This window comes from Hyperolius riggenbachi, chromosome 4, assembly GCF_040937935.1.
Source record: "Hyperolius riggenbachi isolate aHypRig1 chromosome 4, aHypRig1.pri, whole genome shotgun sequence".
NCBI lineage: Eukaryota > Metazoa > Chordata > Amphibia > Anura > Hyperoliidae > Hyperolius > Hyperolius riggenbachi.
This window is the reverse complement of record NC_090649.1, coordinates 466,437,975-466,454,470: the sequence shown is the minus strand read 5'-3', so window position 1 is coordinate 466,454,470 and position 16,496 is coordinate 466,437,975. Positions and strand designations below refer to the sequence as shown.

The following is a 16,496-nucleotide window of genomic DNA, read 5'->3' as shown; positions in this document are numbered from 1 at the left end:
AGACTTAATGGGATGGATGCGCTCGGAGATGTCTTCAGCCATAAAAGAAATTAAGGATTCTGCTATAGCATCATCCTCATCAGCGGTAGCAGATCCTATGGAAGACATCCCACCTTTGGAGGGCACTTCCCCTATGGAGGGCACTTCGGCTATTCCTGATGTCACTGTCCCTATACCTTCCCTATCTATTCCTAAGAGAAAGAGGGGAGAGGATTCAGAGGAGTCAGAAAATTCTGGGGAGGAGGGTGAAATATCTTCCTTTGAAGAGATTTCCGCTGAGGATACATCTGATAGACCAGACAAAGGGCAGAAATTTGCTTTTTCTCCGGACCTAATGAAGAATCTGTTATCTGATATGCATACGGCTATGGGTATTACAGTTGAACAGAGGACTTTGACACCCTTGGATCAGATGTACGAAGGTTTGTCAGATCCCCAGTCCAGTTTTATCCCAGTTCATTCTTCTCTAAAAAATATGATTAAGAAGGAGTGGGATGAACCTGAAAAGAGAGCCTTTTGGCCTCGGTCATTAAATCGTAGATACCCGTTTTGTGCGGAGGACCAGAAATTCTGGGGTACATCTCCCAAGCTTGACCCATCTTTTTCCAGGGTGTCAAAGAAAACAGATTTGCAGTTCGAAAATTTTGGAAACTTAAAGGATCCAATTGACAAAAAAGCGGATAATCTCCTCAGAAGAGCATGGGAGTCCTCATCACTAACTTTTAAACCTGCAGTAGCTTCAACAGCAGTGGGTAGGTCCCTGAAATACTGGTTGATGGAAACACAGGACAAGATTGCTTCTGGTGTTCCTAGGGAGGAGATATTGAAGGACTTTCCAAAACTATTCAATTCCACCAATTATCTCACTGATGCAGCAGATGATACGGTGAAGTTGACAGCCAGGACCACTGCCTTAGTAAATTCTGCTAGACGTGGTATATGGGTAAAGACGTGGCAGGGAGATAACTCTTCCCGCTCTAAATTATGTAGTCTACCTTGTGAGGGGGAATTTCTTTTTGGCTCTAAGTTAGAGCAGACTTTGGAAAGAACTGCTGATGCTAAAAAGAATTTTCCTGTTAAAAGGAGGACCTTTCCACCCAAACGCTCCTTTCGTTCCTCTAAACCTGAACAAGACCCCAAGACTTCATCGAGAAAGAGATGGGGTCCAAGTAGGCCTCAGAAAGCCAAATCAAATTTTGCCCATACCTCCCAGCAAAATAAACAATGACGTCAGGATCCCGGTGGGGGGAAGACTGGCCCATTTTTACGAGCAGTGGCTCCTTCTTCCTCAAAATCTCTGGTTACAGAAAATTGTGTTAGAAGGGTATGCCATAGAATTTCAGTATCCCCCCCCTCGAAGGTTCTGGGTAAATCAAAGACCAAAGACAGAGATTCAAGCAAGGGCATTACAAAACGAAGTGACTATGTTACTACAAAAAAAAGAGTTATCAGAGAAGTCCCATCATGCCAGAGGGGTCAGGGATATTATTCACCGGTCTTTCTTGTAAAAAAGCCTCAGGGGGAGTTCCGCTTCATCCTCAATCTGAAAGGGTTGAACAGGGCCGTAAAATATCGAAGATTCAGGATGGACAATATCACCTCTGTTATAAGTCTGTTACAGAAGGATTGCTTCCTGGCATCATTGGATCTCAAGGACGCCTATCTACACATCCCGATAGAGCTACGGTCTCAGCAGTTCCTAAGGTTTGCCATCAGCATTCAGGAAGAGGTAAGGCACTTCCAGTTTAACGCTTTACCTTTTGGATTAGCCTCGGCTCCTTGGTTGTTCACGAAGGTCAGGTCCGAGGTCTTAGCTGTTTTGAGGAAAAGATCTATTAATGTTTTGGCCTACCTGGATGATCTTTTGTTTTGGGGTGACTCAGTAAATTCCTTGAAAATCCAGATTAATTCAGCTCTGGAGTTGCTCCAATCTCTAGGATGGCTTATTAACTGGTCTAAATCATCTATTCAACCTAAACAGACTATGGAATATTTAGGTTTTGTTATTTCTACTTGTGATGAGAAAGTGTTTTTGCCTCAGAGAAAGATAACTGCTATTCTTAATACTGTTCTTTCTTTTCAGACCACAGGTGCCATTACGCTAAGAAGGGCTATGTCAGTTCTAGGTCTTCTAACCTCCTCCTTCCCTGCAGTCCAGTGGGGACAACTCCATTCAAGAATACTGCAAAATTGGATCCTAAAGAATTGGAACAGAAAGGTGACGTCCTTAGAAAGAAGATTGATAATTCCTTTCAGAGTAAAGGCAGCTCTCAGCTGGTGGCAGAATCCAGTTCGTCTGTCAGAAGGTCGACCGTGGTTTTCTCCAGTCGAAAAGATCATGACAACAGACGCCAGCTCCTGGGGATGGGGGGCTCATATAGACTCACTACCAGCACAGGGTCAGTGGTCCACTTTGATGAAAGGAAGATCGTCAAACAGCAGAGAGTTACAGGCAGTATGGATGGGCCTACTTCACTTTTGCAATTACATCAGCCACTGTCATGTTCTAGTACGTTCAGACAACGCCAGTGTAGTGGCATACATCAACAGGCAAGGAGGAACGAAAAGTCATCTTTTATGGTCTCAGACCTCAAAAATCCTATTGTGGGCGGAGAAAAATCTAAAATCCATCAGAGCAGTGCATCTGAGGGGTGTAAACAATTATCTTGCGGATTACCTAAGCAGATCGGCTCTAAAGCAGGACGAGTGGACCCTGAATTCGGAGGTTTTCCAGGAGATCTGCATGACATGGACACATCCAGAAGTGGATCTATTTGCAAGGAGGAGCAACGCAAGGTGTCAACTCTTTTGTTCCCTATGGCCCCAGGACAGGCCATGGGCGATAGATGCCTTTTCGATAGATTGGAGCATCAGACTAATGTATGCTTTTCCCCCTCTATCCCAGATCCCGAAGGTTCTCAGCAAGATTTGTCGAGACAAGGCTCGATTAATTCTGATAGTTCCATTTTGGCCGAAAAGACCGTGGTTCAGTCTATTACAGAGGTTATCGATCAGTCCTCCGTTGCTTTTACCTCAACGTCCGGATCTATTGCAGCAGGGGCCAGTTTTTCATCCAAATCTTCAGCAGATGCGTCTCTCTGCATGGAACCTGAGTGGAACATTTTGAAGTCTAAGGGGTTTTCAGATGGTCTTTCGGAAACCTTGATTCAAAGTCGAAAGAAAGTGACAAGAGTAATTTATCAGAAGGCCTGGCGAGTCTATAATAGCTGGTGTTTGGAGAGATCTATGAATGTTCATTCATCAACATCAGTTTTAGAATTCCTGCAGGCAGGGTTTGAAAAAGGACTGAGTATTAGTACATTAAAAGTTCAGACAGCGGCAATCAGTGTTTTCCTACAAAGAAGGTTAGCCCAGGAGGAGTTCATTCTTCGTTTTTTTCAGGCAATTAAGAGGTTACGTCCAGTGTTGGTTCCGAGAACCCCGTCTTGGGATTTAAACATAGTCTTACAGGCTATGTGTGGTCCTCCCTTTGAACCAATTGACCAAGTTTCGGAAAAATTGTTATCCTTGAAGATGGCATTTCTTCTTGCAATTACTTCGGCAAGAAGGGTAGGAGAGTTACAGGCTTTGTCAATTAAACCTCCCTACTGTATTATTTCAGAAGACAAGGTTACTTTGAGGCCAGATATTGCCTTCCTTCCAAAAGTAGTCTCAACTTTTCACAGAACTCAGGAGATATTTCTTCCTTCATTTTGTGAGAAACAGTCTAATGAAAAAGAGAAACAGCTTCATTGTCTGGATGTCAGAAGGTGTCTACTTCAATACTTGGAGAGGTCTAAATCATGGAGGAAGACAGATGCTTTGTTCATCCTGTTTGCTGGAAAGAATAGGGGGCTCCGTGCATCAAAGCCAACTATTGCTAGATGGATAAGACAGGCTATTCTAATGGCATATCAATCACAGGGTAAGGTCCTTCCAACATCTGTCAAAGCTCATTCTACAAGAAGTGTCGCAACCTCATGGGCAGAGAGGGCTGGAGCTTCCATCGAGCAGATTTGTAGAGCGGCTACCTGGTCCAGCCAGAACACATTTGTAAAACATTACAGACTAAATTTATTATCAAGTGGTGATCTAGCCTTTGGTAGAAAAGTTCTACAGGCAGTAGTCCCACCCTAATGAGAATCTTGTTTATCGTCTCAGAGGAGGGGTGCTGTCCCAGGGACGCTCTGGGAAAGACCACACTTACCTTCGGTAAGGTCTTTTCCAGTAGTCCAGGGGACAGCACCCCTACTTCCCACCCTATGTGGGAAACTATTAAGAAGAAATTTTGCAAGCATCGTATGGTGAGTCCGGGTCATCTTTGTTATTACTGAGGATCATTGTAAGTGGCTTGTATTTATACATGTACTGCTGTCCATTATGCAAATTTGTTTGTTTAATAGCTTCCTGTCCAGAATTGGGAGGGGAGACAAGTCTCAGAGGAGGGGTGCTGTCCCCTGGACTACTGGAAAAGACCTTACCGAAGGTAAGTGTGGTCTTTTTTTTTTTTTAATTATTTTTTCCTCTCCTAGAAACTGCACGGTCATATCTAGCTTGCTTTGTAAACTCATGTGAGCACAGCATAGATCAAATTTCAGCAGCTTACTGAACTGCCCTCAGTGAGGAGCAGGAATGTGGGAGGGACGATAACAAGCTTCCCTCTCCTCTGCAATGTACCAGAAAGGAGCCAGGCTGACTGAGATAATATTATGATTCAGAAACATTTATGATTATATTGGAATGCTTGCAATGCAGGGTCATGTTCCAGACTGCATAATAGTGGGTAAATGGTATTTGATTTTATGGCTGACAATCCAGCTTCAAAAGTGGTCTTTGTCTTTTTTGGTTTTCTTTTTTTGCGGAAGTAAATGGTCAGGTTGAATGTTGAAACATATTGTTTTTTTCTTTCTGTAGAAAACTGACCCAGGAGGAGTACGAGAGGCAGGAGAAGGAGCAGAAACTGACTGTGGCTGATGAAAAAGCCATCCTGGCTGTCGAAGAAGTGAAAATCTACAAGTAAAGTATTGTCAGCTTGACTCTGAACTCCACAGAAACATACAACCACTAAGGCATTTCCTCAGGTCTTTAAAGAGGAGTCAGCCATACTATTTCAGGAAAAAAAAACACATATATAAGTAGATGAATACTTGCTCTACTTACATAACATATATATTGTACTGTCCACGTTTTGATTTTAGTGATTTTTCTACAGTAAAAAAAGAGCAAATCCTTCTTAGCATTTCCCATTTTAACTGTGGCTATTTTGAAGCCAATCCTGATGTAATTTCCTCCCTTACTCTCCTCTGCCTGATTGTGCATGCATAGCCCGCCCTTCACAAGTGCATTGTATCAGCATGAGAAATATTGGCCAATCAGAAAGGAACAGAGGTGTGGGAGGGGAAAACGGGAGGGAAAGAGAGTTCAGCCAATCAGGCTTCATTAGGTCTGTCTGAGGGGAAGTGGAAAGCAAAAAAGGACAACCCAGCATGCCCTGCAACTTCCTTTGTGCGGCAACGTACCAAATAAGAGACAAGTCAACTGGAGAATGATCATTTATCAACAAGAAAAGTAATAGTGATTTTAACTTTTGGATTGCCTGGTTAGCATCCCTATTACTTGTTTACCAGATAAAAATAAAGAATTTATTTTTGATTTTATGCCTGACAGTTACAATTTAATAGCCACTTTACAAATACTGTTTTTTAAAGGGGAACTATAACCAAAATGACATAATGAATAACATTGCTTACTTTTTATTTTTTTACAATATTCATTTAAATATATGCAAATCATCTCTTTATGACCTTGAAAGCCGGACACAGCCAGAAACGCTAGTGTATAGTGAGCTTGTAGCTAATGAACTTTACATCAATCTAACATGCATACAGCCTGTTTCTGACTTTTTGGTCTTCATCAGTTATGGGTTGATGTGGCTCTATTGGATGCGGCTTGGATCAGTACTACATGCAATATTTATAATGCTGCTGCCTATACCCATGTAACACTTGCAGCATCTTGTAGCTGAAGAGACTTATGGCAGCCGGTTACCAGTCACTACTGCAAGGTAGATGGTGCACCAGGGCCGTAAAATACTGACTGTACCGTACATACACACATGCGTAAAGTTCACTTTTTGCCCCACAAAGTAAAAAAGACCTTCTTCTTAGAATGTGCTGATGAAGATTTTGTCCACTCCCAATGCCACATGAAAACCTTCAAAACTTTTTAATAAAACACCTTCAGCCTCATTCAAGCTTATTAACCTTCCTGGCGGTAACCTCGAGTCAGGCTCGGGAAAGGAGGGGCAGCAGCCAGGAGTGATACTCCCAACAGGGGCAAACCCAGGATTTTCAAGTGGGGGATTCCTGAAAGGTCTCCCTCAGCCACGCACAATACAGTATAATAATATGGTAGGACATTATACTGGGTACACATAATGCAATTTCCTGTCTGACTGACAGGATCTGACAATCATTTCCTAAATGTTCCATCAGTTCCCGATCGACAACGGGATCGATCAGGAGCAGTTTGGATGCAGATAATAATGAGGACAGCCGACGACATCTGTAATGAATGGGAAAGTGAAGCATTCACACAGCAGGGCACAGGGCTGTGCTCATACCTGACTCTTAGTTCCCCAGAGCTACTCCATGCTCTGTACACACACTGCTGCTCCATGCTCTGTACACACACTGCTGCTCCATGCTCTGTACACACTGCTGCCCCATGCTCTGTACACACACTGCTGCTCCATGCTCTGTACACATGCTGCTGCTCCATGCTCTGTACACACACTGCTGCTCCATGCTCTGTACACATGCTGCTGCTCCATCCAAAGTCAACTGATGCAGGGAAAGAAAGGGGGCGGTGCTGTGAGCTGCAGGATGCCTGCAGATATTCTGGTGTCTCACCTTGTGCCTGTACCCAGACACTGCACTGCCCTGGTCTGAGAGGGGATTCTGGGCAGCTGTAATCCCCCCCTGCGTTTGCCTATGACTCCCAAGGCTGACTCTGGGTAGTCGCCGGAGGTAGGTGTGTGTGTGTGTGTGTGTGTGTGTGTGTGTGTGTGTATGTGTGTGTGTATGTGTGTGTGTTTTGCACTGGGGCCCACAGCTCCTTAGCTATGCCACTCCTCTGTATCCCTCAGGTGGGGTCGCCGTTTGTTGTCATGCCGACAGATGGCGATCTCACTTTAAGGTTACAGTACCACCTAGAGTATGGAGGGAGAATTGCAGCGCTGGATCCAAGGAAGGGGAGTCTATGCAAGGGCTGCCGCAGATCTATGCTGTGTGATTTTTCTTTCCCTGGTTTTAGGCTCTAAAAGCATGTGAAAAAATTGCACCGCTTTTAGACCCTAAAATCCAGAAATAATCATACCGCCAAGAGAGTTCTCAAAACTGTAAGGCCCTGCTAGACACATACGTAAAGGCCATTCAGAGAACACACCTGGCCATTTGATGCTGTCGGGATTGAAGCTGTGGACGGTGAGGTCTGATGCTGGTTTGAGTAGCAGGACTCATTGAGCGGCTGAATACACACTCTGGCGTACTTTTGCAGGAGGAACTACCTGTTTTTTTTTAGATGTAGCATTGTCAGTATTTCTGATAGACTCCTAGCTTTAAAATGCATTTTGTTTGCAGGCAGCGAATTCAGGAAATGGAAGAGGAATTGCAGAAGACTGAGAGATCCTTCAAAAACCAGGTCATTGGATTTTCTGAAACTTCTACCTGTAGTAGAACTGTTAATCATTTTTAATTCTGCATAACTTGGTATTAATCTCTCAACATCTCGCCTATAACAAGTATAACTGACTCTTCTTGAATCCTTTCTCCAGATTGCCGGTCATGAGAAGAAGGCCCATGAAAACTGGGTGAGTGCTAATAATGGGATATCCGATGTCAGACTGTACTGGACATCTGAGGAGTCAGACTTAAAGAGAAACAAGCACCACTTTTTTCTGGTTTCTAATAGCTATAGGAGTTGCTATTTCTCCCCTCCCCTACCAGCTGCCCATTATTTATCCACAGGAAAGGTGTGAAGATGACATCTGTGACTCCTGTAAACTCTTTGAAGCACAGTGTCCTATCTACCCACCCCCCTGATGAAAGCTTTTGCTTGCTCTCTGCTAAAGTGTGTAATAAAATAATTAGATCAGTCCTTATCTGCCTAACATACCTGCGGTCAGGCAGGCCTCTGAATTAGGATAATAAAGGCATCTGCTAAATCTTTAAATGTAAAAAGAAGAGTTTTTTTTATAACGAGCCACATTGTTGGCATGCATTTTTAATGTGCGGTTGAGGTGTCCTGGGTGCCAAGAATGGTGCTTGGTTCACTTTAAAGCCCATCTTCCGTCACAGATAAAACTCTTAACCTCTAATAGCTTACACAAGATAGGGAAACTAAAAACAGAGTGAAGGTTTATCAGCTAGTTGGAGAAGACAAAGCATAAAATGTCCCTAATTTACGGTTGTTTAACATGGATTGCCTAACGCACGTTTCGCTGCCCATAACATGGACGCTTCTTCTGAGGCATCATTTTGCAAGTTCAAAGATTGTGATAAACGATGGTTAAAACATAAGGTAAAAGACTTGGGGCTCGTTTCAATGTAACGCAGAGCCTTATGGCTCGGTGTGTTTTGTGTCACTACTGGGGGGCGGAGCTTGCGATCCCATTCATTATGCTGAATGGGATCGCGGGTGCAATCGCCCCCGAAATGCAAGCAACCATGCGCTGAGATTTTAAAAGTGAATCGCCGCACATGAATAGAAACCGCAGAGAGGGAAGTCTATGCACTGTCTGCTGTCGCTGCGGTCGCGTTTCCATAAGTGCGGCTGAAAGTGCTCTAAATGGAAATTAGCCCTTAGTGTACAGTTACATCAGGAAATATTCCAAACGTTCTTATCGTCTAGTCAGCCGAATGCCAGAAAAGTGGTTACATCAAATAGTAATCACTCCAGCTAGAATACGTTGGCAAACCGTCCCTGTTAGTGTATAGTAGACTTCGCCCAGGCCCTCGGCACACCACCGTCTATGCTGCAGCCTCACATGATAACGGATGACAAAAAAGCTGCTACACACCAAGGGCCCTTTTCCACTTGCAGTCGCAATTGCGTTTGCAAAAGCTGCTTTTTCCAGTCGGTAGTGAAATGCGATTGCACCAATTATTGTGCAGCCTGACGATTGCGATTTGCAGAAAATTGAAACACGCTAATTGAAAAGTGAAGTTGATCCCAGCGCACTAGCGATCGGCGAAACGCCAGCGATCTGATTTTTAAGTGGATCGCAGCTATTGGGAAAGGGCACAAACAGGGTTAATGGCAGCTAATTTCAGCTGGAGGGATTACTGTTTGATATAACTACTTTTCTGGTATTTGAGCTTAGACACTATTAATCATTTCTGCCGCCCGGACGTGATCCTCACGTCCAGGCGGCTTCTCTGCTGCGGTGCCATGCTTTGGCGCGCTCCCCCCCCCCCCCCCCCCCCCCCGTTAGCCCTGGGATCAGTGAACGGGAACATGGTTCCCAATCACCGATCCGTGTCCCCAGCAGAAAAACCGAAGTTAGTTACCCTAAGGGTCTGAACTTTTTAAATATGCATTTGAAGGGGGTATACTACGAACATTTTTTTTAAATTATAAGCTTGTAAATAGTGATGGACGCAAAACTGAAAAAATGCACCTTTATTTCCAAATAAAATATTGGTGCCATACATTGCGATAGGGACTAAATTTAAATGGTGCCATAACCGAAACAAACGGGCAAATAAAATACATAGGTTTTAATTATGGTAGCTTGGATTTATTTTAAAGCTATAATGGACAAAAACTGAGAAATAATGAATTTTTTCAATTTTTTCTTATTAATACTGTTAAAATGCATTTATAAAAAAAAGAATTCTTAGCAAAATTTTCAACCCAAAGAAAACCTAATTAGTGGTGGAAAAAACAAGATATAGATCAATAAATTGTGTTAAGTAGTGATAAAGTTATTAGCGAATGAATGGGAGGTGAAAATTGCTCTGATGCATAAGGTGAAAAATCCCTGTGGGCTGAAATGGTTAAAGGGAGTCTGAAAGCAAATAAAATAAAAAAAACAGATACCTAAGAAGAGGGAAGTCTCTGGGTCCTAATGAGCCTTCCTGTTCCTCTCATGTACCCCTCGTTCCAGCGCTGTGTCCCCCCTTCATATGCCCCGCCTCTGGAGGCTTTGGAAGTCTTTGGTGCCTCCGTACTGCGCATGGGCGAGTGCATGAGAAAGCGTGCTCCGCAGTATGGAGCGGCCCGTCTTCGGGAGCCCGAGTGCTCCTGAAGACTTCCACAGCGGAAGAGAGCAGTCTCCGACCTGTTGGTGGATGCAGCACTACAATGAGGGGACCAGCAGAGGAGCAGGAAGCCTCTATAGGGCCCAGAGTCTTCCCTCTCCTTAGGTAAGCATCTGGTTTTTGTTTATTTGCCTTTAGGCTCACTTTAAAACAACTTGCTGCTGTTTTACCTCGTTCCATAAACGGGTGTCCTAGTGTCTCTTTTATTTCTCCCCCAGCTTACGGCTCGCACAGCTGAGAGGACTCTGGCTGAAGAGAAGAGAGAATGTGCAAACCTAAGACAAAAGTAAGTCCGCAGTGTGACACAGGAGCCTTGTGTGTGATAAGCTGCCCTGGAGGCATAGAATGAGATGATGTGGTTTGTAAGAACGTCTTTTCCCTAAACGCAGGCTAATAGAAGTAAACCAAAGGATTGCAGCTCTACAGAGACCCTCCATCGTCAAGCCAACGCCAGGGCGGCCGGAGCACCAGCCTCCACCCAGGAGAGGTACGGGGACTGGAAACGGCTGGCACATTGTATTCACATGTTCACACTTACTGGCTCCGCACACTTCCTTTTACAGTAAACATGAAGCAAAAATAAACTTATGAGATAATGAATTGTATGTGTAACACAGCTAAGAAATAGAACACTAGTAGCAAATAAAACAGTCGCATATTGTTTTCCAGTGCAGGAAGAGTAAAAAAAAAAAACTTCAGTTGTTATCCATGCAAAAGATCTTCTCTGAGTTATCTGACCCATTTGGGTCGAATACAGTCCTGTTTTTTGAAGCACTTACACAGCCAAGAAACAGTGAGAGACAGCTTGAGATAAGGTTTTATTGTAGGAAAGTTCAAAGGATTGATATTTCTGTTCAGTTTTATAGCTTAAAGGACTTACGAGGCCAAATATCGAAATTTTGGTCATTACCTGTTTCATATTAGAATCCATAGAGGATTTCCTCCGCTCCCTCTGTCCCATTCCGCCTGTAATGTATTTATTACATGTCCCCAGGCTGCGACCCGACTCCACAGCACGGGTCGTCTCGTATGCCACAATCAAGATGGCCGCCGCCAAGATCCGCGTCTGTGCAGTACGCATGGCAGAGAGTGCGGCTGCGCAGCTCTCCGCCCGCGCCCAGCCGCGTACTCGATGTCAGCGTCCTCCTAGCGTGGCAGCGGGCACGCTCACATCGAGTACGCCGACATCGAGTACGCGACTGTGCGAGGGCGGAGAGCTGCGCAGCCGCACTCTCCGCCATGCGTACTGCGCAGGCGCGGATCTTGGCGGCGGCCATCTTGATTGTGGCATACGAGACGACCCGTGCTGTGGAATCGGGTCGCTGCCTGGGGGACATGTAATAAATACATTACAGGCGGAATGGGACAGAGGGAGCGGAGGAAATCCTCTATGGATTCTAATATGAAACAGGTAATGACCAAAATTTCGATATTTGGCCTCGTAAGTCCTTTAAAGTGAACCAGAGACGAAGCAGCCTCATGTATTTTATCCTTAATATCAGTGGGAACATGACAGTAAACGCCTACTCTACGTTAAGTTTCATTCTTCTCTGCTCAATTAGTCTGTTATCAACTGTGAAAAGAATTCTGACTGAGCATTGAGTCTAAAGGTCCGTACACACGCCGGACTGCAGGCAACGACAGGTCTGTCGTCACCTTTCAGCAGACAGTCCGGCGTGTGTACAGTCTGTCGGTGGACTGATATGGCTGTTTCTGAGCGATTCGCCAGCGGATCGCTCAGAAACAGCCGTATCAGTTTGCAGACAAGACTGTACACACGCCGGACTGTCGCTGGAACGCCCGCCCAGCGGGAGGTGACGACAGACCCGTCGTTGACTGCAGTCCGGCGTGTGTATGGACCTAAAGTTTGACCTGAAATCAGATTAGCTGAGTCCGTCTGCTGTGAAGTCATTTCAAGCCCTCCCCCTCCTGGCTCTGCCTTTCTGCTTTGTATACACAGCATCACGGAGGGCTGTGATGAGAAGGGAGTGATTGAATAGCGTCCAAGACTACCTTTATTGATTTCCTTCATGCTGCTGCCGCTCGTTCCAGGCCATGTTGGGAGAAATCCAGGTGGGGCTTGTCTGCAGCTGGAGGATGATGCCACCGGCGCTCCTCAGCGTGGCCCAGCGTGCGCATTAGGGCTGACAACACTGCGCATGCGTCAGCCCAAACTAGGCTTGTGCGCTGAGCAGCACAGAAGCGCTGCAAGCCTAGAAAGTAACAATTAGAGCTGCTCATGACCCGGAAGAAGAAGGGTATGAGCCGGCGGCCATCTTTGATTTATCCCAGGGGAAAAATGTAAAAATAAATGTTCTAAGGCACACCACAGCGGCGAAAATAGTGGTAAGATAATTTGCTCATCAAAAGCTATTGATTTATATGTATTTTGTGTGTTTAACGTTCATCTCTGGTTCCCTTTAAGAGACAGTGTGGTTTTAAAACTGTGACAGTATGATGCATTGTTATAAAAAAAGCTATATAACTGAAATGCATTCATTATCCGTACTACACATACAATTCATTATTTCATACTTTTTTTGGAGGGGGGGGGGGGGGGTTGCTTCAGGTTCACTTAAACAGTTCTTATTCCTTCTCCACAGTGTACCATATTGGCTACCTCGATCTTTCATCAATGCTACTTTTCACCTTTACAGTAGCACTTGAGGATGATGATGCATGGAAACATTGCTCATAACATGCAAATCTCTGATGAGTCAGAAAAGGAATCCAGCCAATTAAACCGAGTAGATGTCCGCTGGTTAAAGCAACTACGGTCTTGCATGACATACAGTAGAGTCTCATTTATCCGGGGATTGCCGGATGCTGGATATGTGTGCTTGCCGGTTGCTTGAGAAATAAAGCACTTACCTCCCTCCGTTGATTCAAGACAGAGTATTGCGCAATGGTAGCTACTTACCAATACCCAGGCTCCTTCTCTTCTGTAGCTCCCAGAAGCTTTGTGACGTCTTCCGTGCACGGCTCTGATGCATCATGTGACCCAATGCGGGTCAGGTGACACACTGGGGAGCCATATGACGATGCCCCAAAGGCTCTGGGAGCTACAGGAGAGAAGTAGACAAGCGCCCGTAGCCCGTAGACCGCTGCGCAATACTCTGCAAACTTCTATAGGAATGCCCCTATTCTCCCCCCACCAGGCATGCTGACTTGTAGACATTGCCGGATGCCTGAGTTCCAGTTAACCAGGACTCTACTGTACCATTAAAAAAACCTGCCTAACACTATATGTAAAAAAAAAAACCTGCCTATCACTATATGATACTGTTTGTGCGGCGACATGGCTGGGCGGAGGCTGACGCGTAGTTAACTTGCAGGCTAACGACGTGTTGTGTTTCTATGTGTGGGTGGAGTGCTGGGGGCTTAATGTCAGGCGGTGGGCGGGGTAAGTGTAGAAAACTGATCTTGGCTGTGAGTCAACCGATGTGATCTGCTAGTTGGCTTGCTAGCCAAGAGAGGTCAGGGGCTGCAGTGCACACTGGATTTTTGGCAGAGGTTGTCATTAACCACTTAAGGACCGGGCTGTTTATCGCTGATCTGTGCTGCGTGGGCTCTCTAGCCCACAGCAAAGATCAGCAGGCACGCAGGGCGATCAGACGCCCCCCCCCCTTTTTCCCCCACTAGGGGGATGTCCTGCTGGGGGGGTCTGATCACCGTTGCTCTGTGTGGCCCTCCGCAGCAATTCCCAGCCCCCTGTCCTTCCCTCCCTCCCCTCCTTCGTATGGGCGACACAGGACGGCGATCCCTTGTGCGCCGCCTCTGATAGGCTTTAGCCTATCAGATGCCGGCGATCCCCGGCCAATCAGAGGCCGGGGATCGCGATCTCCTTTACGGCCGTATGATGTAAACACTGGGGATTTCTTCCCCGCGTGTTTACATTTAGCCTGCGAGCCGCGATCGGAGGCTCGCAGGCTGTTCACGGAGACACCCTCCATGAACTGACATGGAACGGCCGCTGGAACGAGCGGCCGTTTCCATGTAAATCCACAAACGACCAGCCACTGCCTATCGGCGTTAGGTGGTCGTTATTGATCACCTCGGCCGAGTTTTATCTAGCATGTGCATGCAGCTTTATCCTGCCCATGCGTATGATTACTGAATACTGTACAGACTTATTTCCAATTGATGATAAAGTTCAATACAAAACTTGGCACACAGCCTTTTCCTCTAGGGGGCAGCGTTCTCTCTTGCAGAAGTATCTGGCTGCTGGGATAACGTCTTGTTTTTTTCTCACCATATCTTGTATCTGCAGTAACCTCAGCAGAGACGGCTCCTTCGGACCCTCTCCAGTCAGCGGAGGCGCCCCCTCTCCACCAATCATGATGGACGGATCAGTCCGATCAGCTTCCGCCAACCTCAGCAGATCAGAGGAGTCAAGGGGCAACCTTGGTTAGTAGCAGTAATGTCCTAATATAGCAGAAGGAAATGCATTCTAATGCCAAGGAGGCAGTACCCCAAGGCTGTGCTTTTATTAAAGGGAGTCTGAAGTGAAAATGGAAAAAAAAAAAAAAAAAACATACTTGCCTAAGGAGAAGGAAGGCTCTGGGTCCTATAGAGCCTTCCCTCTCCTCTCAGTTCCAACATTCCAGCGCTGGCTCCCCCATTAGTAGACTCCAACCGATCGGTGGGTGGGCTTCAGAAGTTTTCCCGAAGACAGGCAGCTTCATATTGTGTGAGTGCAGTACAGAGCCGCCACTCTCCGGGAGCACTCAGGCTTCCGAAGCCTCCCTCGGCGGGAGATTGAAACTGACGAGCCTGCGGGGTAACGTGGAGATCAGGATAGGAATGGAAGGCTATATAGGACCCAGAGCCTCCCCTCTCCTTAGGTAAGTGTGTGTTTTTTTTTTTTGTTTTTTTTTTTCATAAGGTTTCAGATTATCCTTAAAGTCCGGTGTGCATATCTACAGCTAATACAAAGCTCTGGTACTGGTGATCACTCCAGATGACTATTTTAGGAATTTTAGGCGGGGCTTAGCTTTGTACTGTAAAGGTCTGTACACACGCTATGCAAAAGTTGCTGGAAAAAAAAACAATGTTGCGGAAACAACTTTACCAGCTTTTCATCATTCATTAGCTTTTTCAATCAGAGAAATATCTTGTTTGCCGGGTTGAGCGGATAGAATAGCGTGAACCAGTGGTGTAACTAAGGAGCTTGGGGCCCTGGTGTGAGTTTTACATGGGGCCCCAAGCACTCTATTACTATGAAGCCCCAAAACCTACCAAGGACAGCTGCAGTGTCAGTGAGGTGCAATCGGAGTAAGTCGATAAGCTTGTTAAAGGACAACTGAAGTGAGAGGATATGGAGGCTGCCATATTTATTTTCTTTTTAAGCAATAGCAGTTGCCTGGCAGCCCTGCTGATCCTCTGCCTCTAATACTATTAGCCATAGCCCCTGAACAAGCATGCAGCAGATCAGGTGTTTCTGAGATTGTCAGATCTGACAACATTAGCTGCATGCTTGATTCTGATGTTATTTAGACACTACTGTAGCCAAATAGATCAGCAGGGCTGCTGGGCAACTTGTATTGTTTAGAAGGAAATAAATCTGGTATCCTCCATAGTCTTCTCATTTCAGTTGTCCTTTAACCTCTTGACGACCAGCTAACGCCGATTGGCGTAAACTGGTCGTCTGCAAGTTTCCATGAGCAGCCTTGCCATGTCCGTTCACGGAGGCTGTCTCCGTGAACAGCCGGAGAGCCGCCGATCGCGGCTCGCCGGCAAAATGTAAACACGCGGGGAAGAAATCCCCGCTGCTCACATCATACGGCAGCAGCGCCGTAAGGCAGATCGGCGAACCCCGGCCTCTGATTGGCCGGGGATCGCCGTCATTTGATTGGCTGAAGCCTATCCTACAATGCGCAGGACGGATATCCGTCCTGCGCAGCTCAGAGGGGAAGGGAGAGGGACGGAGCGCTGAAAACGCTGCGGAGGGGGGCTTTGAAGAGCCCCCCCCCCTGCAAAGCGCAGAGAGCCGGCGACGATCAGACCCCCCCAGCAGGACATCCCCCTAGTGGGGAAAAAAGGGGGTAAGTCTGATCGCCCTGGCTAAGGGCCTTTTTCCACTAGCCTGCGATTTGCGATTTGATTCTGATCGCAAATCGCAAGGTACATTAAACGAATGGAAACTGCAGCAGCAATTTCCATTAGTGCGAGCCG

General features: G+C 46.0%; 1 protein-coding gene across 1 annotated transcript in view; it reads left to right on the top strand.

The window, feature by feature from the left end:
* MIA3 (MIA SH3 domain ER export factor 3) overlaps positions 1 to 16,496 on the top strand; it is a 129,784-nt gene that overhangs the window by 95,661 nt on the left and 17,627 nt on the right. Inside the window, exons 20-25 of the mRNA XM_068233456.1 lie at positions 4,915 to 5,016; positions 7,641 to 7,701; positions 7,835 to 7,870; positions 10,541 to 10,608; positions 10,712 to 10,812; positions 14,595 to 14,729. Coding sequence (XP_068089557.1) covers positions 4,915 to 5,016; positions 7,641 to 7,701; positions 7,835 to 7,870; positions 10,541 to 10,608; positions 10,712 to 10,812; positions 14,595 to 14,729 — 503 coding nt within the window. The remainder of the gene's footprint in view (positions 1 to 4,914; positions 5,017 to 7,640; positions 7,702 to 7,834; positions 7,871 to 10,540; positions 10,609 to 10,711; positions 10,813 to 14,594; positions 14,730 to 16,496) is intronic.